Below are 24182 nucleotides of genomic sequence, written 5' to 3'. Positions count from 1 at the left end.
TTTCTTCTGCAACTTCCAACTCCCCAATTCACACTCCCTCAGTCTCCATCGTTACTCACTGAGGCAACCATACCCACCCTCCCCCAGAGGAATCGCGATGAGCTGAACTTGTAAGCAATTGAGGATATGAATATGTTGTAACAAAGATACAAATGGCATCACCACTGAAACAGACACAAGTGGACGCAAAGCAAATACGCATTCACCATGAAACTACATGAACAATAGGTCAAATTACACGTAGAAATGGAGAATATGTCTGCATCCAATAGGGTAGAAAACAGAGCCCCGTGTATAACGCTGAAACGCAAGACTCGAAAGAATACCGATAAAGTTGCCTAACGCAGAAACACAGCAAGAATGAGTGCCCATTTTAAACAAGGTGGAAAGTGCAGCCACTGGGAGACATCCAGAAACCTCGCAACTGCAGGGGGACCAGACTATGAACCAGCAGAAAGGTCAGACCTGAACAACCCAGACACTAATTGCACACCCCCTGCCAAGGTTATCCCAAACAGGGAAAGGTTTGGACTGGCACCCAACAGACAAGAACAGTTCCCAGGCGTGATGCACATTTCTCTTAGATCAAGCAATGAAACAAATAATGCTGGAAGGTCAGATTCCCACTGACTAAGGCCTAACAGAGGGAAGAAGTGCTGTCCTATAACCAACTGTTGCACCGGGCAATCATATTGTATTATGAAGACATGTATTCACCTGGATCAATGTAGTAGGTGGTCTCAGGCGGAGCCATCAGATACGGGTGTAAACAAAAGAAACACTAACCCGTATGAACCCTTTACATTCCCTTAACCAATCCCTCCACACCTTAGGTTCACCATAGGTTTTATTTAATCATAAACACCAAGCGTCAGCTGTGATGTAATTCTTGTTAAGCTGCTGTCAAGCCTAAAAAGATTGCGACCTCGGAGATTGTCTTGATGCCCACAGCTGTCCCCGTTTTATATGGATTGCGACTCTTACGGTATTGGGCATGGGATTTCCCTGGCCTGTCCTTTATGCTTTACCCAGGGGATTCCACCCCTCCTCAACAGGGCTAAATTACCATTTAAGAGAGAGGACGGGAGATAGACGGACGGTTGACAGGTGAGATAGCTTAACCCCTCAAGTGCTAAGGACGAGCCATCTCATCCTCAGCACTTCGTTTGCAGTGCAGAGGACGAGATAGCTCGTTCTTTTTAGCACTTCTGTTTGTGTGATCACTACACTTGGTCGATGGTTGAGCAGGAACGATTAGATCCAGTGCAAGGCAGACCCATATATATTTATCCACTTTTCCATAACTTCGGGTAGGATGTCACAGATTGTGTGCAGGATGCCTGAAGGTCCAGGAGGATCAGCGCTGTACAATGGATATCATCCTAGCAACAGGTCTACCAAATCAGTTTCCATTCCTCTAGTCTAGGGGTCTGAAATCTGTAGCTCACCAGATGTTTTCAACTACATCTCCCATGATCCCTTACCATTTACTATGCCAGCTAGGGTTGATGGTAGTTCAAAACATCTGGAGAGCCAACGGTTGCAGACCACTGCTGCAGACCCATTGATGGTGCAACAGCAGCTTATTATGCTCAATTAAGCGCTACAATTGTCCTGTTTTGTATATGCACACATTTCGTTTAAAGGAGTGGATGGTGGGAGATAGCGGCCAAAAATAAGCAAGCACCTTGGGACATGCCTTTATTTCAGGAGAAATCAGATTGAGTTTTAAGGGACCCACAATTTAGACCAAGTAAGGCCATTCACTCGCTAGGTTAGTGATGACAGCATCAAACGATGGGAAGACATCTTCAATACAGAAGGCTGAACAGGGGTCGAATGGTACATTACATGATTTTATCGTGTCTCCTGAGCAATTGGCATGGTCGTCCTGCCTAGGATTGAAGGTGGTACCTAGGGATGAGTGGAAGGAGGATCAGGGCATGGTTCAGGGTTGCTTAAGTAAGGTGGCTCAATTTTGGTTATTTACTGTCAAATTGTGTCAATATAAATCTCTGTAGATCACCTGTCTCAGTTACCTTCTTTCCCATGACACACAGTCACGCACGTGTATCCCTGACCCACTTTTGTGGCCACCACCACTAGGCCAGGGAGGGACAATCACTCCAACCCTCTCCCTCCCACAGCCCAGCTGCAAAAGAAGGAACTTTGGACAGCCCGATTGCATAGATGTTACACAATGAAACATGACATGGGCTACAGGCATGAGATCTTACTTCAATAATGCATACCATGCAAGAGGGAGTTTTTAAATCCCTGGGGGCAATTATATATATATATTAAAAAAAAAAACACATTAACATGTCGAACACTCACTTTCCTACTTTAAGCCCACCCTCCGACTACTCCATGCTCTGGGTCCCCCTTTGTTATGGCGTTAATGGATAACCCCCTTGGTTAAACCCCTCAGCCTGGTAGGCCTTGTGCAGGCCTTAAGTCTCTTCCAGCAACGTATTCCCTTCCACTTAAATATACAAATTTAATTTACAGATTGGACTATGAATATCTCTGATAATATTCAAGTATTAAAGAAGTCACTTACCAAGTATGTTTGGGATAGTTGGTCACTAGTTTGAATTCTATCTAAAAATAAATATTTAAATCAGTACGCAACACAGTATTTTTTGTATTTTAAACTGTCCAATTATTTGGATATTTTGAGTGATCAGAGATTAAGGTATTTCATAATGAAATTAAGATTTGAAATATTGCCATTAGGATGGTAGTTGGAGTCAGAGGAAAAGATACCTGTGGCTAGGCGAATTTGTAGAGTATGTAATACAGAGGTAGAAAATACTAGTCACCTCCTTACCTAATGTGATGTCTTAGTAGCCATGTATTGAAAACCGTATGGCAGATTTGTTTCGGCTATTGAAAATATTTATGAAGATCAATTTTGGTCAGATACTGATCATGCCACATCTAAAGCTCTTTCTTAGGTTGTCTATTGGGTTTGAAAATGTGTTGAAAATGATTATCTAAATAGAGATCCAACGAGAAAATGTGATTTAACATCCTATTCTATTTTATATCACCTCTGAAGAATTGCATTGGTGTGATAACATGAAATCTAACTGGGTAAATAAGTCTTATTTTTATGAAGAAATATGTATATGATGTTCTTATTAACTTGATTTTAGGGCATTTTTATTTGTAGATTATTTAATCTGAAATCACTGATGTGTATTGCATTTTCATTAAATATTTGTATGATCGTAATTATAGAAGTGAAAAGGTTCAAGATGAACAAAACACTTTAATAAAAACAAATTTAAAAAAATGAATATACAACATATTTTCTTTGATTCTTTAGCACTTTGTCCAAACTTCGATGGGTCCAGTGTTCTAAAAAAGGGACTCTTATTGTTCAATTGCCCCTCGATGTCTATATACATTTCACGTTCTCGTAGCACAGAACCTAATGTCCGTTTGGTGTTCCCTCTTGGCTTTAGTTCATGTGTGGCCTTAAACCCTATTCTGCCGTGGGTGGCAGCCACAGGTTTCCCTCCTGCCCTTCTGTGGGAAAGAGCTTTACTAATGTCTGGCTAGTGGCCGCTCACTTCCCCTGTGTTGGTGTGAATCTAAGAATTTCCTCCATGGCAGTATACATCTAAGATCTGCACTGGTTTATTCAACTGAGCAGGCCCCCGGCAAGAATGTCTCTTGTGGGTGCTGTTAGGGAGAATTTTCAGTTTCTGTGTTAATGCCCTTTAACCTTAGAGACCCTCAGCTATTTTGCTAGAATCTGGGATCTTTTTGATTTGTAACCTCCTGAGTGAGTGGTACCTTTTGCCACTCCCTCGTGTTTTTCTCTGACTTGGATTTGTAACTGTTTAGGCATCTGTTTCTTGCATAGTGACACACAGCACCCTATCTTACTTGCCTTTTCCTTTCGTGGGTCCAGCACACACCACCCTATGTGGAGTGCTCGGGGGTCCTTATCCCACTTCTCATGTAACCTTTTGTTACACTAACTTGAATGGCTGATGGCAGTGGTTACATTTTACAATATTTTGTGCAGTTTACTTGCAGGCTGATGTCTCAGCAGCAGTACAGCATCCATGGGTGACATTTTTTCAAAATGGCCCCAGTCTTCTTTTTTTTGTCATTTCTTGTTTGTTAGTTCCTTGTGGGCTTTTACTCTGTTATTTAAACTAGGTTTGAGTCCTTTGTGCATTTTGCCATTGGTGGGCTTCAGTCCTGAAACCCGCCCAGGCTCCAGTGTGTCTGGGAAGGCAGTAAGTGAGGGATGAGCCTGAAACTTCACTGGCCTTGGTTTGTAGCTATGCCTGGCCGAAACCAGTTCCAACTGGGTGGGTGGCTGTCCTAGAGGATGACCCCTCCCAACCCCCACAGTGCGATTGGCAGCCGTGAATGAATGGTATTTTGCATAAAAGGCTAGGATTTTGGGACTACAGCCAGAGGCGACCACTGGAATATCATATCTAACGAAGGGGACAAGCAGAGATGCCAGCAGCACCTTCCAGGACTGCGGAAGCATCAACGAAGCCTTTCAGCTGTGCTGACACCGTTTTCGTTTCGACAGGGAAGATCCGTGCAGGACGACTTCCTCCCTTGGGCTGGTGGGGCCAACTAGCCTCGAAGCCTGCTTCATTTTGGCTCATCACCCCCGACTTGCTGCGACTTTCCTAGGCTGCGGTATCCCAATGCCCAGGGACCCCTGAACATTATCGAGTGCATCGTCTTGCAGAGATTGAATCTGGTCAAAACTTGGTAGGCACCCTCAAGGACCTCAAGAAGCAGGAATTCTTCGTCCACAGTCTCCTCACCAGAGTCCAGGACTGAGGGACCGAGGAAACGCCAGCCAGAGCTTTTTGTTCATCTTTGGCGCTGAGAAAAAGGCGCCAAAACCACAAAGAGTCGCTGAATCATGTGGAATCCATTGCTGCAGAGTCCCTCGCCAAAGTGCTGCTGCAGAAGTCCACCAGACGTCCTCCCTTTCATCACCACGACCAAGGACCAAGAACAATGGTCTGCATAATTGCATCAGGAAGGGAAGGGGACTTGGGGTAAAACTACCCTTTGCCATTTGTAGTGCTCCCTGGCTTGTGAAGTACTTTTTTTAAACCCCATTAGAGGTGACCTGTGCAGGCATTGCAGCTTGTGCTCCATCAAGTGGGCTCTCCTTGAGCTCTGATTTTTCAACAAACTCCTGTCTGTTTGATAACATTTTTCGAAGAAAAGCTGCATCTGAACCCTACTGGCGTTGGCAGTGCTTTTTGCCTAACAGGTTTTAATTGTTGACAATATTATTGCTGGGATTAAAGACTGCCTACATCTACAGCCAACTATTGAACCAGTTGAAAGTGTGTTCCACTTTAACTCTAACCAACCCAATTTTGTAATGGTGAACATAAATAAATACTGACCTTGATTGATGTCACTCAGTGCACTGGAACTTATTTAGCATAGAAAATAATTACTCACCTGCATTATTGGTTCTTGTTTAAATTAATTCTATCTTCCAATGAATGTTATTAGTTGCTGCTTTTTAAAGAATGCTTACTTTGCCTTGTGTATATATAAATAAATAAAACATAAAATGTGTTGGTGCCTTGCATTTACTGATTTCATTGTGCTACTCTACAGCTCACATTACCCCTCCTATGATGATCCTGGCTGCTCAGTCACTTTACTAACTTGTGTAGTACAGGCCTATATTAAGAGTTGGGTCTGCCTAATACCAAGAGATAAGTGTAAAGTCCCCCACCAGTTGGACGTTACAAAATCTTACCCAACAGCGGCTTACCCAGGCTCTGCCTTCCTCGGTGGGGGCATCGAGATGTGCACTGCACCCCCACCCCTGATGCTGCCCAGCCAGCTGGGTTCTCCACATGCCAGCTGATGTGGCTCCAAATGGCCCAAGGGTGGCCGGGCAGGCAGAAACCTGACAAGCCACCTGGCTTGTGTGCTGCCCTTGACACGCAGCCCGGGCTGGTGGGGTTCTCATGTATTCACAGGCCAGTTGCCTCCGCCGGGTAGCACAATCTTGTGCCTGGGCCATACTACACAAGGGCCCATGGCTTAAGGATACTCTGCAAGGCCCGCCCCGGGGCAGACTGATACAAATCACTGTAGCCATTTTCAGCCTAGGCCGAACCACTTACGTGGCCTAGGAGGCTGCATTCTCATTGGGGCCCCATTGCCCATGGGCTCCGGGTGGCAGATTTTCTGGGCCCACCTGGACTGGCCCTGGGATGGGACACCATTCTCCACAGGCCTTGCTCTGGGCTGCTCCTGATGCAGACTGGATACTGCTCTCTCCCTCTCCCCAGGTTCCCGATAGGTCACCTAGTGTTGGCATGTGGCCATCGCAGACCTGGACACCCCCCCTTCCCCAACAGATGAATCATACACACACATTCACCTTTCGGCCTCCGGCACGCACTGGCGTGTTCATGCGCGGTGCCCCTTTTATTACTGCGTGGTGGAGTTGCATCACGCCGTCGCGCACTATCACGTGACACTACATTCCTCCTTTTTCATAACAGCCAACAACAAAATGATCACAACAGGTAATCACAAACATTACACCACCGGGTATCCTTCACCGACTGCAAAAAGTCTGTGGGCTCCTGTGGCACCACCAGAGTTCACCCACTGAATCATCAAACCGAGAGGGCTTCCTCGTTCCATCTCGTTGAAGGCATCTTTTTGTCCCTCCCTCTCGTGATCGCGCAACACTTACTGGTACTGGCTCAATCGGGTCTTGGGGATACCATTGATGATCTTCTTCATTGGTTTCACGATCAGCGCCCAGGCAGCGCAATCTCCCCCACCTTCCGGAAGAAGCTGGAGTTTCTGGTCACTGTCCCTCTGTCATCTGCAGCCATGACCATGGACCCTTTAACCCTGATCACGTCCATGGGGTGAGGTTCATAGGTTACAGATAGTTTTCCCTCCAGGTGCCCGTTTCTTACGAGCACTTCCATCACCCGGAGCTATGTCATGTGGCTGGAGGTTTCTCCTCAAATTTACTCCTTCATTCCTGAGTCTTCTCTCCTTGAACACCCTCGTATTGGCAATTTAACCCAGGGTTCTCACACCCCTGTCAGGAATGAGGCCTCTGGGACATCTTCTGATTAGCGCCTCTGCTGGTTCTACCCCAGTCGAGCAGTGCAGGGTTGATCGGTATTCCCTTAGGAATTGATAGAGTGCTTGCTTTAGACACTGGCCTTGGCTATGGGCAATCCTATTGTTGAGTGTTCACATGAAGCGTTCCGCTTCCCCATTCGCTCTCGGCGATCCACATCTTCCATACATTCGCCCCTTGGCAGGGCATTCCCCTGGGTGTGGGGTGTCATACCCACATGTTGGGAATGGCGTAGGCGGTTCCTGCCCTTTTTCTTTCTTTGGGGTCCATCGCTTTTTGCCATTTCATTCCTTGTTGGCATCCCACCGCACACACCTCATCAATTTTCAGTGTCAGACAACTCATATGAGCATCCCATTTCGAGAACATGGGTTCGAGTTAGTCTGGGCTTGCTTAATACTTGTCGCCTCATTTTTCCGGACGTGCATCCCTGGATCAATTATTGGCAGACCATGCTCTCTTCGTTGTCCCAGGCGCATGTAGCTGCTAGGTGCCTGAGGCGCCCATAGAAATTGTCCAGCGTTTAATCCTTTTGTTTCGCTGCACACATTACAAAACGCTCATAGTCCAGGTTTGCTAACAGCATGAAATTTCAACCTTAGATATGTTTTTGCTGCTTGTTAAAAATCACCAATAGGCCTCAGGGTCTTGAAGATTTTGTCTACTGCTGGGCCGGCTGTGTAGATTAGGGTCAACATGATTACATCATCGTTCACTTCCCGGTGGCCTTGAAGTACATTTCTAGCCGCTCAATCCATAGGTTTCATCTTGATCCCAAGCTGGATTGTGGTCCTGATGTACGAAATTCTGGCATTGGTGCCATGGATCCATGTTGTCTGGGCCCTTGTCCGCCTCCCATGGCTCCCGCTGCTGCTGGCACATTTCCTGGCACCGCCTTGGACCACGTCCATGGTATCACCCTCGAGTCAAAGCATATGTTGTCTTTACCTGAGCATATAGGCAGCCCCACGTTGTTGGAGGCTGCAACCCAGATGTGTATGTTGTCCCCACTTGAGCGCACCAGTACCCCCACGTTGTTGAAGGCCGCAACCCAGCTATGTGATGGTTTTCGAGTAGGGATGCATCTACTCTTCCTTAAATCTCCCACACAGGCATGTGTGAGATTCCCCCCCAGAGTCTTTCCTCTAGCTGAATGTCAAACAAATGGGTTAGGGACCACCCCTTATTTGATGTGAAAATCATGTAATGGCAGCCCCAAGATGGGCCATCGATGTCCACCAATTTTTCCTCTCTTTTTATTTGTGCACAGAGTCAGCGCTGACAAAAATATTGGCCCTGGAACGGAGGCGCACGGGCACTCTGTGTAAGAGCCGCAACCTCCGGGATGGTATGAAGTCCAAAGTGTGCCTTACCAAGAGGCTGGTGATCGACAGGCATGTGAAGGAGTGTCCAGACACGTCATCCGTCACGGGTTGTGCTGGGAAACCTTCTCTTGCCCGAGCACCTGGGTCCCTTCAGGCTGACGATCTCGTTGGCATGTGGTTGGCACCGGCCTATGTCTCGGAACACCCCCCTCCAACCCCCCCCACAGAGGACACATACACACAGTGTTCACCTTTCAGGCGCGCACTGATGTGTACGCGCAGGAACGCCCCACTTATTACTGTGCATCACATGACACACACCTAGCACATGCAATCCGGCTTCCTAATGCCTTTCCTGGCCCTTGGGAGGGGGCACTGAAGGCTGTGCCAACCTCTCCCCCCACAGAGTGACTTATCCATCCTCCTGCTCACCCAAAGTGGCATATCCTGGTACTGGCAGGCCAAGTAAAAGCATATACACTCTTAATAAACTTTAATAACACCCTAGACTAAGTCCGTCTTTATTTCTATACCTCCCTTCAATCCTTCTCTATCAGTGCTAGGATATTTCTAAGTGCTCCACACCTAACTGGGCCCCACATGCACATATGCTCACAAGATAAATAACGCACTGCTTCGAAAACACACTCACCGTCACCGGATCCTGCATGACTTCGGACATTTCCACAAAGTTGGCAATCAGATACCCACGGCAAGCTCGCCACAGGAGCCGCTCAAAGGAATTCACCTTCCATGGATGGATCACTCCCGCCACAAAACTGGATGAAGACATAAAATCAACCACAAAAATATAGTCAATCATGCAATACTGCTTAAACCACAGGTTTAAGAAGGACATCACTGAGAGGAGAGAGGGAGCTCCTCTCATCCAGGGAGTGAGCGGGGGAGGTCCCATGTGGTGGTCAGCAGATGGGTCCTCTGCCAGCTCAGGGCAGGAACAGGCAGCAACTAGGATATTCTACCTTCCAGGAGCCAGTGACCAGTAAGCTACTACTTACAGAAGCACAGCAACTCCTCGCCACTTATAGGTCTTGTCCAGCACAAGAAGCAATCAACAAATTAAACTTTATCCCAGCAGCACAAACAAGAGCCCGAAAGTGTGCAAAGGGTGGTCAAAGGGGTGTTAAAAAAGAGCCAAAAGAGTAGTTTACCAGAAGTCCAACGGTGCATTAAACAGGAGTGGAACGGAGCATTGAACAATAGCACAATGTTACTCTGCCAGATTTAGGAGCAGACTGTGTAGTTTCGCCTAAGCCCCTCAGTGAAATGTATTGGTCTCCACGATGACACAAGAAGCCACTGCTGGTGGCTGAATGCTTTACTCACTCGCCATCACAATGCATCCTGCCTCTCAAATGGGTGCAATTTAGGTTTTTCCAGGTGCAACTTAAAGCCCAGTAATAAAAACAGTTCAATAAAGCAACATTCAATTTACGCTAGGCCAAGAATGGACAGACCTCAAGCGGAAGCCAAACAAACTAATACAAGAAAGCACTTCACAGCACCCTAGGAACCAAGCAACGCAGGAAAGGGCAGCTTTAGCTTCAGTGTCACTGCAGGTGCGACGAGTATCCCATTAAATGCCCCAGGAACATGCCGGTGGCGACCCCTTACTCTGTGCACGTCCACCTTCCGCATTTCTGCTATATTTGACGCTAGACCCAAACGGAACTAAACTGCTCGTGTGGGGAGCACATGACTGGAGCCAATTGCTTGAGACAACTCCAGGTCAACAGCGCCCGTTTGATTGCAACAGGTATTTAAGTGGCAGCCAGGTGAGATCCTCCCTCCACACCGAGGGTTGGCGTTGGTGGTGAGGCTGGATGGCAGATCCTGGAGCTCATACCCAAAGAAAGGCCCAGTCATATAAAGCGCATCCCAGGACCGACACGGTTAAGAAACCCAGAATGGTAGTTCATTGCAACAAAGTGGTAAAAAAAAAAGAGTACAGATCCATAAGATAGTCTACAGCACAAAAACCAAGATGCACCAGGGAAAAAAAAAATCTCAATTCTGACGCACAAGAGTTGGAGTCACCAGCTGTGGTCGGCTTTAGCACACTGTGAGCTGGATCCAAGTACCACCTGCCTCCACTCCACTCCACTCCACTCCACTCCACTCACGCAAACCTCAGAGAGTAAGTCTTATTGCAGCAACTACCAGCAAGAACTATCAGCCACATCTGGCTACATTGAATCATGAACCCCATTAGATTCTGCAGCAGAGTGCCGTATCCTCTGGAATTTGGAAGGTCCAGTGAATGCACTCAACTCAGCTTGCAACTTAAAGCACTAGTTTTGGGGGCTTGATTCTAGAGCTCAATCCGCCAAGATTCTTTGAAGAAACAGACATTTCCCTTTAACCTATTTAGGTGCGTCCATTCAAAGGGTCCACTCAATTTTTAATGCCAACACCCCACATTGAAAATGTACTGCCAGTAGCCATTAGTTTTAGCTTTTGAACCCCTTCATGATTATCTCGACATGCCATCTCCTGCTAGAAAGCCACTGCTCACCTTTGTGGTGAGTAGGACTGGTTTGTGGCCCATCTATGGCTCTTCCCAGTCTTCTTTTAATGCAGAACAGAAACGAATTCTCACACAGATACAACTCTACCCACCCATGCCACTCTTACTCACTTAAGTTTCAGGTCCACGCGGCGAGCCACAGACGGATCTTGAAGCGGGTCTGTTTCAGTAGCATCTGGGTAAGGGGAGTCTATATTCACTTGCTGGAGGAACACAAGAGGTTATCAGCTCAACGTCACAACCAATCCCACAGATCTCTAGATAGAGGCTTTGGATGTCAGCAATTGAGAAGCACCCTCCTGTACAGACCCCTAGATTACAATCTCAGCCTGGCCAGTCTCCCACAGCCCAACCCTCACCATCTGCATTGCTTGCTCCCAACCTCACCGGATATGCTGTGAAGCGCTGGCTCTCCCGCAAAATGTTGGCATACTCGCGCAGCTCCCGCAACCGACTATGCAGCGAATCCCTATTGCGGCTGATCTCACGGAGCTCCTGGGCAAGCTGCTCGGACTCTTCCTTTAGCTTAATCACATCTTTAGGGGATGGAGCCGGAGGGTTCTCGTCCATTACACAGGGCGGGGTCTGTGCCTTTCGCAGCTCTTGATCCAGAAAGTCTACGAAACACAAGTTAAATTGGCATGTTCACACTCCGTTCCCGACTGGTCCTGCCAAAACACACTGTGGAGCTGCGAGGGGCTTCTTCAAACATGTGCCCTGCACCTGCAATGCAACCATTGCTGGAAGCCACCCACCCCCCAAAACAAACACACACACACCTTTACACACAATGTTGTACACCAGTCGTGCTTCCCATTACCCAAATCAATGGTACTCATTGACCATGAAAGGATAAAGGGCTGGGTTCCCCTTCTGAGATCCAACTTGTGCCTGCAGGTTGCAGACGGATCCCGGAACCTAGCATTCAACTTGCATAGCCATCTCCCATTTATCAATATCACCCTTCCCCCAACAATGGGGTCCTGCCACTCAGTAATGTATGGTTGGCCAACATGTGCATCTTGGTGCTGGCAGCAGTAAATAACACCTGGCAAGGATGAAGTTCATCATCAGGAAAATAAAATCGATGTGAAGTAGAAACTAATCAGGTTAAAAACAAGGCTTTAACACACAGGGCCCTCACTCACACCTGCATTTCTTGACCCATGGGCCTCAACTTACTGAAGGTTTTCTCCATTTCCTCACACCGCCGAATGTCAGCCACATATCTCCGCTGGAATGAATTCACGTTCTGGTTCAACTGTACCGGAAAGAAGGAGAAAGCGGTTGCCCAATGTCAGGAGGGGATTCAGAGTGCAGCAAGTAGAGGCGCACAGGGCCTCCAACAAGTTACATCAAGCTCTCAGTTCTGAACATGGCTGAGCACATAGAGTTCACTCTGAGGGGAGGGGAGACTTGTGCAGCTGGTCTTTTTACTTACACAGACACACACACACTCACCAACCCCCCTTTTTCTAAACACACACGCACCGCATAGAAAATTATTATCTACAAAAAGGTAAGTAAAACACACCAAGTATAGATGAAAAGAGCCAAGGAACCCAAAAACACACTAACTTGGAGAAATACTGTAGCAACGGTCAACACAGAACTATGCACAGTTGCCTTTGAACGTGGGAAGAAAATGTTGGTTAAACACAAGGACACGGCTTTGAACATGTAAAGCAAAGGTTTCAAAATAAAACCGTCGTCTTAGAATGTACAAGTCCGGCCCCTTGCAAAAGCTCACACAGTGTTGAAGTAAAGATTGGAAGTTATTTTGTGGGATTTGAAGAAACAACGGGACAAAGACAATAGGTACGTCACAGTTATTGTGCCCTAAAGTGTGTACTTGCAGGACTTCACAACAAGATGAGGGACTGTGGAGGGCCTCACAGAAGATTCTTAGGGCCAGTTTCCACCACCAAAGGCAAGAAGAAAGGAGGCTGCAAACCAAGGTGGTCAGCCAAAGGTGAAAACATCAGGGGGGAGGGGAGATGGGGGCAACACAAGGGGAATGGAAACAAGCTCACAGGCCCAACTGGTGCAGGTCAGCACCTCAAGGTTAATGCAAGGGCCCGTTTGAAGCAGACTCACACCGATGGCTGCTGCAGAGAAGGCCCCTGGGTTGCGGCGCAGAGGGAGATTCTGGTGTCACAAATGGGTCCAGCTGGCATTGGTTCTGGTCTCCGGTGATGAACTCATGGTGACAGGAAAGAACATGCCAGAGCAGGACTACCAATGCATGACCACCTATTTCCAGCAACCCACAACGAAGAAGGGCAAAGAAGACGCAGAATAGAGTAACATTCCAAACAGGTAAGAGGCAATGCAAGGCAAGCCACCACGACCCGGGCACAACCAACTATGTCCAATGACAGCGTATCAGCTGGACAGAGGACAGCAGTGTCCCATGACGAGACTGTCAAAAAAAGAGCAGCAGTGAAGGCCAGTTCTATGTTCAGCTTGCAGGAGGGGCTCTATCTCTCTCTCTCAACACGAGCAGCCCTCAGTGTTCACTGCACCCTGGAATGCAGAGAAAGGCGGCGACGGTTCCTGCGGGCTCAAGGGAAGGAAGGCCCCATATAGTTTCCCCTTGGTCGAGACAGGAGGCATAGCTTCACCTTATGATATCTGGATGTGTCAACAAAGGTTTCAGTCGGAGTCTCCTGTGCCCATCTTGGTGCTCTCATTTTTTAGGAATTCAGGATTTAGTGGCAGACTGTCAGTTGCCTCAGCTCCTCTTCTGACACACAAGCAGTAGCGAATCAGGGTTACACCAGCTCTCTGATCACCAGGCGAGCAATCGTGAAAGTTTTGATGGCCATCCAATCATAGATGTCTAGCCAAATGCCATTTATGACAGGACTCCAAAGAGGATGTGGATAACGTTGTCTGGTAGACCTATGACCCACCTCAAACTGGCTCCAATTCAGCCAGGTACCTTTTTCTAGCTGTGTGCAGAGCCTGCGACAGGAGATGGCCATATTTGATGATTTCCACCTCAGAACGAGAGAAACTACCAACAATGCCAGGTGTTAGGGAGAATTCTCAGAAATGTGCCAATTCCCTTCTACCATAGAGACCCAGCTCATTTGCTGGACATTAGGGCTTTTAAATTTATAACTTGGAGAGAGTGACCTTTTCCCACTCGCTCGTGTATTTTTCTGTGATTTGGACCCGGTTTCTTTTGACTTTGGAGTCTGACAAACTCCACAGGCATCATCTTTGCATTGTGACACACAGCACCTTCAGTGCAGTGGCACAGGGAAGTCTGATTTCCCAAAGGTTTAAATACCTGCTCTTGGTAAAACTACTGTTTCCAAGAGCAGTGAAGTGAAATGGACTTTACTTACATTTTATAACTTTCTAGAGCCAGCACACACCATCTTACCATAGGGTGCTGGAGGGGATAATTAGTATCCCCTTTGTCTAATTTCTCATGTAACATTTTTATGTTACCGATGCTACAATTAATGGCTGGTGGCAGTGGTTTACTTTTTACTAACATTGTGCGTTTTTACTGCGGGCTGCGTTCACAGCTGCAGTAAGACACCTATAGGTGGCCATTTTGTCAAAATGGGTCAGTCTTTTTTTTGCCATTTCTTGTCAGAAAGGTCCTTCTGGAGATTAACCAGGTTTGGTCCCTTTGTCATTTTGCCTTTGGCGGGATTCACAAGTGAAGCCTGCCTCTAGCTCCAGTATGTCTGGCAGGGGCAGGAAGTGAGGGAGGTGCCCGAAACTCCCTGTGCTTAATCCCCTTGGTTACAGAAATGCACCCAAAGCTAATGGCCGGCTGGCTGTCCAGCAAGAACAGACACCCTGCTGTGTGATTGACAGCTAGGCTGGAATGAAGGAGAAACCTGCAGAAAAGGTGAGGCTTTTTTGTCTTGGAAGGCAGAGTCGACCACTGGACAAAGGAATCTGAAGAAGAACTTGGAAGAGACTATTGGGGAGAATTCTCAAAAATGAATTCCCTCCCCCTTAGAGACCCCCAGCAACTTTTCTGGATTTTGAAAACTTGATTTTTTTAACCTGGAGAGAGTGAGACCCTTTTTCCCCACTCTCTCATGTATTTTAATGTGATTTTATACACTGTGTTCCTTTTTGGTTATGGAGTCTAACCAACTCAATAGGTATCATCTTTTACAATTGTGTCACAAAGCACCTTCAGTCTTCCAGATTTCCCAAGGTTTAAATACCTTCTCTGGGATCAACTACTGTTTCCCAGAACAGTGGAGTGAAATTGACTTCACTTAGTCCTGTAAAATTCTAGACCCAGCACACCCTATTTTACAATAGAGTGCTGAAGGGGTTACTTAGTATCCCCTGTGTCTAGTTACTCATGTAGCATTTATGTGTTAGCCTCTCCTCTCAGAATGGCTGGTGGCAGTGGTTTTGCAATGAACTACCATGATTTACCCCGACCACGAACTGTTCGCAGCTCCGGTAACGTTAAATCGCAGGAGCCATGTTTTACAAAATGGCTCTGAGCCTCCTTTGTTAAAATGGTCCCCGGTCTTCTTTTTTTGCCATTTCTTTGTGGAAAGGTCCTTTGAGTTTTTTTCTGCGCGCCAAACCAGGTTTGGTCTCTTTGTTACTTTCGCCTTTGGCAGGCTTTCTGAGAGAAACGCACCTCTGGCTTCAGAGTGTCTGGGGTAGGCAGGTGTCCGAAAATCCCTGTGCTTATTCTCCTAGGAGACTCAAATGCACTCTGTTTTGATTGGCTGGCTGACTGTCCGGCAAGGAGGAGTACTGATCAGAATAGCAAGATCAAAATAATATGCTTTCAAGCTCTTGCGAAACTGCACATGTTCTGAAATGCCACAAAGCTGCATCGGCAGGAGTTCCACAAAGTGGGAGCCAGCACTGAACGAGCCCTGCAAAACCTACGAGCAGAGAGCAAAATCTGCAATGAGGAACAGAGAGTTCCAGTGGGTGTATAGAGGGTCAGCTTTGCACCATGAAACTCAGCCTGAGATTTGAAAAGGGCACAGTGCACTAGACACAGGATCTTGAACTTAATCCGGCTCCTGATAGGGAGCCAATGCAGCTGACAAAGCAGATCTTTAGAGAGGGGGAAGTCTAGGGGCCCCAAGGGCCAGCCAGGCAGCCGGGTTCTGGAGAATTTGCAATCGGTGTAGCATAGCCGCTGATTGGGCAAGAGAGGTGGTGACCACCTTATCTTTGGACTCTGATGGGAAGTTAAGGAAGGTGCAGGACTTAGCAGGTGGGTGGGATGGAAGTCACATGACCCAAATCCACTTGCACCAGCTGACCAACTGCAAACGAAAAGCAACTGGAAGGCAGCTTTAGTATGGGAAGAGGCAGGGCTAAGAAAAAGAGTAAAAGAAAAGGCACCAAAAGATCAGCAGTCACATGACCTAGATCCACTTGTGAGGTAGTTCACCTCATTATATGACTGGTCAAATCGATACCGGGTCCTCTTGATCCCCAGATCTTGTCCCCCCTCTTTTTCCCACCCAGTCCACGCTTGGTTTCCTCTGGACTTAGTTTTAGTCCCCCCTCTAGCATTTTCTTGTGCTTTCTCTTCCTTCAGTCCACCCCGCTCCCAAGCGGAGTAAGATGGCGTTAGAACGGTGTAGAAGTTACAATGACGAGTATGTCACCGAACTCCTTAATAAATCCTCGCTATTGGGAGGTACAGCAGATTTAACAGTAAATATTACAAAATGGGATGAACTTTCCCAGATTAAGAAAAGACTGATCCGTACGGAGCTCCATGGGTCTATTATGCTTGAATATCTTAGAAAGGGCATCTTGCCACAGGGCTTGGTCGTGAGAAACGAACCACGACTCTTCCTAGACAATAAAAACTTCATATTACAATGGAGTTATGTTGCCACGAAATGTGGAAGGGATTGGATGATTTTGATCATCGACACGGCTAATGAGATGTCAGAAAAAATCTTGATAGAGCTCTCGGCATTGGAAGAAGAGATCAAAAAAGTAATCCCCCTTGACCTGTATAAAAAACAAGCTGAGTCACTCTTAGCAGAAATGAACGCCTTTAAAGAAGATACCCTCAAAGATAGAGTAAGGAGATTGAATAAAGATATTCAGAATTTCACACACGAGAAAGCATTCTATTATACCGCTGATGATTACAAACTAGATGACATCCCTAACCCATTAGTAATGGGTAACAAAAAACGGGTTAATTTTCGTGATACCTCATTCAGCTCTAGTGATGGAAGTAACTATGGCGATCCCAGAACAACTCGAGGGGGGTCTAAACGAGGACAGGGTAATAGGCGAAATAATTACCGTGGGAGAAACAATGGTAATCGTGGAACTCGCGGCAACAGGGGCAGTAACTTCGCACCAGCCCCTGGCGCTGCTCCCTCCTCTGCATCTTCTTCTTTTTTAGATCTGGGCCAAATGGGCTGGGAACCAGAGGCACGAGTGACAAGGAGTATGCAGGCCTTGTGGTGAACCTCTCGTCCCATCAACTCACAGACGATGAAACATCAGTGTTAGAGAAGGGCATGGGGTTCGTATTTACGAACTTGCACAATGAGTTCCTCTTTCGACAAGAATTCTTTGGCTTCATGCGGAAAGTCCATTTAAAACAGTACTTCCAAGATAAACAATTTGAAAGTGATAATGGAATTACAGGACTTCATAATAAATCTCATTTCAATGTACCCACTAGTGAGAGGACAGCTGAGGCAGTGGTCTTTGAAAGAAGAGTAATGCGTGACTTAAAGAATTTGGAGTCACAAGCAAAGAAGAGGTCTATTTTCTATAACATCAATAATCGTGAAAAGGCAGCTACGAGGGCTCTTTTTGAGAATAAAGCGATCATTATCCGTAAAGCAGATAAGGGAGGTGCAATAGTACTCCAGAATCGTGAATCTTATCTAAAAGAATGCTATAGACAACTTCTCGATCTACAGTGTTATACACCTTTACCAGGTGATCCTACGCTAGAATTACAACAACGGATCAGTGTAAAAGTTGCGAAGGCTAAAGAACGCGGTTGGATTACAACGAAAGAGGCCGACTTCTTGTGCGCCGTGAAACCACAGATTCCGCAATTTTATACGCTGCCTAAGATCCATAAAAACATATTACCCCCACCAGGAAGACCGATTGTCTCCGGGGTGAACTCAGTCCTAGAACCTTTATCCAGGTTCACCGACTTTTTCCTCCAACCCCTTGTACGTAAAATGCAATCTTACGTACAGGATACGATTCAAATGATTAATGAGGTTGAAAATCTAGCTTTTGATGCAAGCTGTGAATTGTTGGTGGGCTTGGATGTAGTGGCTCTCTATACGAGTATCCCCCAACAAGCCACGTTAGAAATGTTGGAAGAACGATTACTGTCTGAATACCCGGACTCTACAGTACCCATGTCTTTTGTGCTATGGTGCGCTGAAATGGCTCTCACTGAGAGCTATTTCCATTTCAACGGCGAGTACTTCAGACAAATTCAGGGGACGGCAATGGGGGCCACCCTAGCTCCAAGCGTGGCCAATCTCTATATGGAGCAGTTTGAAACGTATATAATCTTATCGTCAGCTAATACCTTTAGACATAAGATTAGAACATGGAAAAGATATATAGATGATATCTTTGTCATATGGCATGGGACTGTAGAGGAATTAGATGAGTTTTTCAAATGGCTCAATGTACAAGATCAGTTCTTGAAGTTCACGATGAATCATAACAATGTTGAACTGAACTTCTTAGACATTACAATAATGTCGAATGTTAACACACTAGTGCTTAATGTCAAACCGTTCCATAAGAAAACTGACAAGAACTCCCTTCTGCAATATGAGAGTTTTCATCCGAAGCATGTCAAAGATAATTTGCCGTTGGGTCAGTTTTTACGTTTGAAAAGAAATAGTTCCTCTATATCCAACTTCAAAAAAGAAGCAGAGGGCCTCAGTAAAAGACTATTGGCAAGAGGCTATCCAACCAAACTCATTCACCTTGCCAAAAAGCGAGCCTTTAACAACAATAGGCAAGCACTATTAGAATACAAAACGAATACTAAAACCAAGGATGAAGAGAAATTGGTATTTGTTAATACCTTCAGTCATTGTTCTAATCAGATTAAAAAGATCATGCTGAAAAATTGGAACGTTCTTGAGTTTGGGGAAAAACCACTTGCTAGACCTATAGTAGCGTTTAAAAGGAGCCATAACCTAAAGGAACTAATCACACGTAACGACGTGAGTTTGAAAAATGTAAAACAGAGCACACTCCCCGAGAACTGGGGCTTTTCGAAACTAACTGGCCATTCAGCTTGTGGCCACTGTACCTGCTGTGGCTCCACTTCCAGAAGCACAGAAGTGAATTTGGGTCTGAAAACTCCGTGGCGACAAACACATTTTAGTAACTGTAATTCTACGATGCTTATCTATGCAATCTGGTGCCCTTGCAATCGACTGTACATCGGCAAAACGGAGCGGAAAATCAAAATAAGAATAGGTGAACATAAGAGCTGCATTAGAAATAGGATCCATAATGCCCCTTTGGTAGACCATTGGGTAGAGTTTATCCACAAAATAGAAGATCTACGGTGGAGTGTCCTTTGGAAAATCAACCCCTCTGGCGACTCTAACCGTGATAAAGCTAGACTATCGCTGAAGGAACAACACATGATTTTCCTTACTAGTAGTTCAGTTACAGGTCTTAATGAGAGACTTGACTGGTTAAACTAGGTTGGCACTGAACATAAGATTCCAACACAACGATCCACTGTATAATTTGTAGCTGCATGTTCGGAATAGCTTGCGGCTAATGACCCTTGTTATGAACAGTGGGCCAACCATGTTTACCCTACATTCCGATGGGACCTCCCATAAGAGTTGGTCTGTACCTACGTTAGATGACTTTCCTTATCCTTGCTTCTCCCAGATTGTGTGTTGTTTTAAGCTCTAATGTTTGATTGCTAACAATAACCGCGCAGTACCTGTTTTTCTATTGACTTCATTTTGGAGTCCAGTTTCCGTCACACGTTTACATATCTGCGGACCCCCCTGGTGGTTTAAATATCGTTATTAGGTGGGCCCCTTTAAATCAAGGCAGTGAATCGTGTAAAAATAATTATGTGAAAACTGACAGTAATAGAGCGATGCAGATTTAGGTCGATACTCTGGCTAATTATCCATTCAAATCAAGCTAAAACAAATTGTATCCCCGCAACTAAACGAGGTTGTTTGCTTCCAGACGCTTAGAACCGATTGTACAACTACGTGTTAAATCGTTTAACTGAATACGTTCAACGCGAGTCGGGAACTACAAGTCCCTCCAGCCTCTGAGCTCTAGATATTCTTGGGCATGCCAGTAATTACAGCTGCCCCCAATTTAGTCAAACACACAGGTGAAGTGGTGCACGCCTATTTAAAAGAAAGGGCCAAGCATGGTTTTCTTGCTGGCCCCCCACTGCTGAACACAATGCGATATTGAACGGGGCTTTAGTCTCCTTGAAGACCTGCCAGTTTACGAGCCGTATTCAAAACTGCTGACCTAATAACGGTAAGCATCGCGCCTTATGCTGTTTGTACTGATTTGGAAAGGAACCAATACAAGGGAGGGTAACATAGCGGTTGTTCTCTTTTATTTAGAAATGACAGGCGCGCATTAATTGTTAACCTTTGTGTAAAACGGTAGACGTTTTTGTACGTTTTTTGTACGTGTTTTCCTAGACGAGTATACCCTTAACAGTGTATTAGAATCTTTTTAGCTTGTCCTTGGACATAATTTAGAGCTTGCTATGGACAGTGCTTCTTAATCTGGGAACGTTTTTGTTAGCTGCCCACAATTGAAGTAAGACGAACTTTACTCAACTGGATATATATTTTTTTGTTTCCCACCCGTGTAGACAGACCCGACTGGGAGGGACAATACGGAAAAACCCTTTTTTCTTTTTTTCCCCCTCTTCCTTTTTCCATATGCGCAGCAATACTCTGGAGATATGCACGACGCTTTCAACCGAAGGTAAAACAGAGAGACTGCTAGAATATATGATACTTTCAGGACAGTATTATTTTGGAACTAGAGTCCACTGTGTTTCTAAACGTCTCCTCCCCCTTTGTTCCACTTTCAATCCATAGCCTTTTTGACACTGTTAAGTGTCATTATAGACGAATCTGCGCAGGAAACAGATAGCGGACACGGGTTATGATCCAGTCATCTATCGTATACCTCTTTGTGGCTAATTATCGCGCAAGCCACAGTTAGGTAAGTTATGTGTAGAGGAAATACCTTTGTAAACATTCTTTAACGATACGCATGTATATGAGTAATTGAGCTTTATAGAGAGGGTCTTGCCCCATAGTTCTGGACACCAAGTTGAGACTAATTTTGATATAAAGAGCCCGAGTTTCGCCTGACCAGACATATAGTGTAGACAAGGTTGGAGCAATTATTAGCTCCTTTGACTCTGTAATATAAACAGCTACATGTAAGAGAGACTATAACCTTTGGTCTTTCTTCCCTTGTTTTGTCCATAGGTATCACGTGTCCGCTTCCTCGCTGGCGAGCAGCCTGAATTTATTCTAACTTCAAAGAAATGAACCGCTGCCGCATCAGTGACGTCAATTGTTCATCTTTGAATTAATTGCAAAGTGGATGGGCCTAGGTGCCCATATTTAAACCAGTACTTTTGTCATTTTTCAATGCGATAGCATGAGAAATAGGTGTGGACTATTAATAAATTCTACCGAAATATCGAGGCTGTGAGGCGGGAATTGTGGCCCGGCCTTGAAAAACGACAAATAGAGACACATCGTGTTTTTAGCATACACCCCTGATGAATTTCCCCTGACTGTGTGTGTACGATATGAGTGAGGAATGAAACATGTTGGGTTGAATGGGAGTGAAGTAGTGTGGTAGTTTTTAGTTTTTTTAGCTGTATTAATGTTTTCCTTAACCCCATTGTAGTGGTTAAGGTCATTAGGAATCAATTGTTTCACCTTTTTTGCGTTGTTTGTAATCCATAACTTTGTGGCCCTTTAGGTCAATTTTCGCACTTCTATCTTCTGGTATACTAAAATTTCCATTGGTGTGTTGTTTGTTTTTCTGTTTATTGATTTTTTTCTCAATTTTTTGTTTTAATGTATAAAACATCTTTTTAAGGATCATGCCAGCTCGTTATTAAACACTGTATTATGCGATGTGGGCCTTTTTAAGCTTTATATTTGCCATTGAAGGTTTAATAAAATTAACATTGTTTAACTGGTTTCTTCCTTCTGTGTGAAGTTTAGCATGTATGCCCAGACATATACCTAACTGGGCATCTTGTTTTTTGCCCTCCTTATGGTGAGGTTGGACACGTGATACCGTGAGACCATACTGAGGACCATTTTTTTGTTTTTGCTTCTTTAGGTGTTCCTAAAAATTAGGGGGTGTTTTGGTCCTTAGTTTAATCCCCCCACCTCCCCTGTGTATTTTACCTACCTAGATCCACTTGTACCAGCGAAACAACTATTCACAACAAAGTGTTTCTAACCATTACTACTGCCAGGTGGTAATGGTGGGGTTTATGTGGGGTTTACTCTCTTTGTGTTTCTGTGTGTGCGTGCGTCACTCTTTCACCCCAGACGTACTCCCTGTCTCACCTATTCATCGTTCTGCTTCTTTCCAGGCACTCAGTCTCCTCCCATTCTGTTCCATTTGAGTATCACTCACCCTTCCCAGCATCATCCAGGATACATTTGTGTGCTGGTGTCATAATACCACTCACTTTCCTCACTGCAATAATCAATCACTCACTCTCTTTCTAGCCTCTTGTGATTCTCACTTGCTCCCATGCCAGCTTCTTCATGCCAGTGCCACTCACTCTCCTTGGGCACTCTTGGGAGGGCCTGTCAGTCTCTACTCACCCCTGTGATGCTAACACTCGTCACAGCATCCTACCCACGAGTGTCACTCATCGGCAACTCATCTCCTGCCAGTCACTCAGTTTACTCTTTGTGATCCGTCAGTCTCATCCCACCATACCCCTGTGAAAGCCAATCACATTTTTGGATCATCCTTCCCCCTATTGACGTCACTCCCCCTGGCCTTTTATTTATATGGGGCTGCTCCGGCCACCAGCTAGTGGAGCAGGTGACAGCAGTGAGGTGGCTGCCCAGCTGTGCTCTGGATACTCACGTCTCTGAACTCCACCAGCCCCAACTCGCCGAGGGCGCTCACGCAATCATAGGCCGAGCCGGACTGCATGAAAAGCTGTGCGAGGCAGACCTCCTCGCTGCGGAACAGGGAGCCCATGGCGACCTAGGAAAGAAAGAAAGACAACAAGTCAGGCTGCGCGGTTTGAGATGCGTGGATAGGGTTGGGTTGAGTCGTCAGCCCTAGAATAGAAAAAGGTGCTGGGGGTCCAGCGTAAAAGTCACTTGATACAGCTGAGCACTGGACTCTTTGCAAAACCACAAAATGCATTTATTTTTCATTTTTCTGAAAATTAAAAAGACATTCTAGACTGTTTATGATCAATTAGGCAGGCCTGGTGTTACTGAAAGGCTGAGGGTGAAGAACACCTTGGGAGGCACATGGAAGGGCTTTGATCCGTGAGATGACAGACTACATTCACCAATTGGCCAGCGTCTAAATGTCCACCTGCACTCGGTGTTCACCCTCTCTGCATTCTTCTTTGTGTCATACTGGATGGCGGAGACAAGGCCAGCCCCATTTAATTAACCCTTAACATCCTTCCCTAGTTCGCCCTCTCTCCCACCATGTTTTATGATAGCTGCCTTCCTGAGCTCCCTTAATGCCCACTCACACCACCAATAGGACACAGAGGCCTACGGTCTCCGCCCCCACCTACGGTCTCCACCCCCACCCACACTCATGGCTGCAGACATCTGTACCATTCCACATTAGATGTTGCTCTTCCATTTCACTGCAGTCCCACTCTGGAGGCAAGACATGTTCTGCACACGGTCCTCCATAATCATGTAGTGCATGACCATATGTGAAGGGCTGGATGGTGGAAACATGGCAGAGCCTCTACGTGGACATCCTGCTGCTTTATCACCAACCCCCCACTCCCCCACCCCTCTGCCTCGTTCTGTAAAGACCTAGACTCACTTCTTTCTGTTCTTTCACCCCTTGAGCCTCCTCTTATCCTCCTCGGGGACTTGAACCTCCACCCCTCTTGGATTCATTATTCTGTCCCACTTATCCTTAA

At 46.0% G+C, this 24182-nt stretch overlaps 1 protein-coding gene across 2 annotated transcripts in view; it reads right to left on the bottom strand.

Annotated features, from left to right (window-relative positions):
- TCIRG1 (T cell immune regulator 1, ATPase H+ transporting V0 subunit a3) overlaps positions 1-24182 on the bottom strand; it is a 177339-nt gene that overhangs the window by 130967 nt on the left and 22190 nt on the right. For both annotated transcript variants that reach the window (XM_069628935.1, XM_069628937.1), the window contains exons 2-6: positions 23144-23266; positions 12191-12269; positions 11396-11625; positions 11120-11211; positions 9113-9239 (exon numbers count right to left, since the gene is read on the bottom strand). In XM_069628935.1, coding sequence (XP_069485036.1) covers positions 9113-9239; positions 11120-11211; positions 11396-11625; positions 12191-12269; positions 23144-23260 — 645 coding nt within the window. In that variant the 5' untranslated portion in view covers positions 23261-23266. The remainder of the gene's footprint in view (positions 1-9112; positions 9240-11119; positions 11212-11395; positions 11626-12190; positions 12270-23143; positions 23267-24182) is intronic.

The sequence above is a fragment of the Ambystoma mexicanum genome, chromosome 12 (assembly GCF_040938575.1).
Source record: "Ambystoma mexicanum isolate Mex_15411 chromosome 12, UKY_AmexF1_1, whole genome shotgun sequence".
NCBI lineage: Eukaryota > Metazoa > Chordata > Amphibia > Caudata > Ambystomatidae > Ambystoma > Ambystoma mexicanum.
The sequence above is the reverse complement of the archived record's forward strand: the minus strand, read 5'-3'. Positions and strand labels throughout refer to the sequence as shown.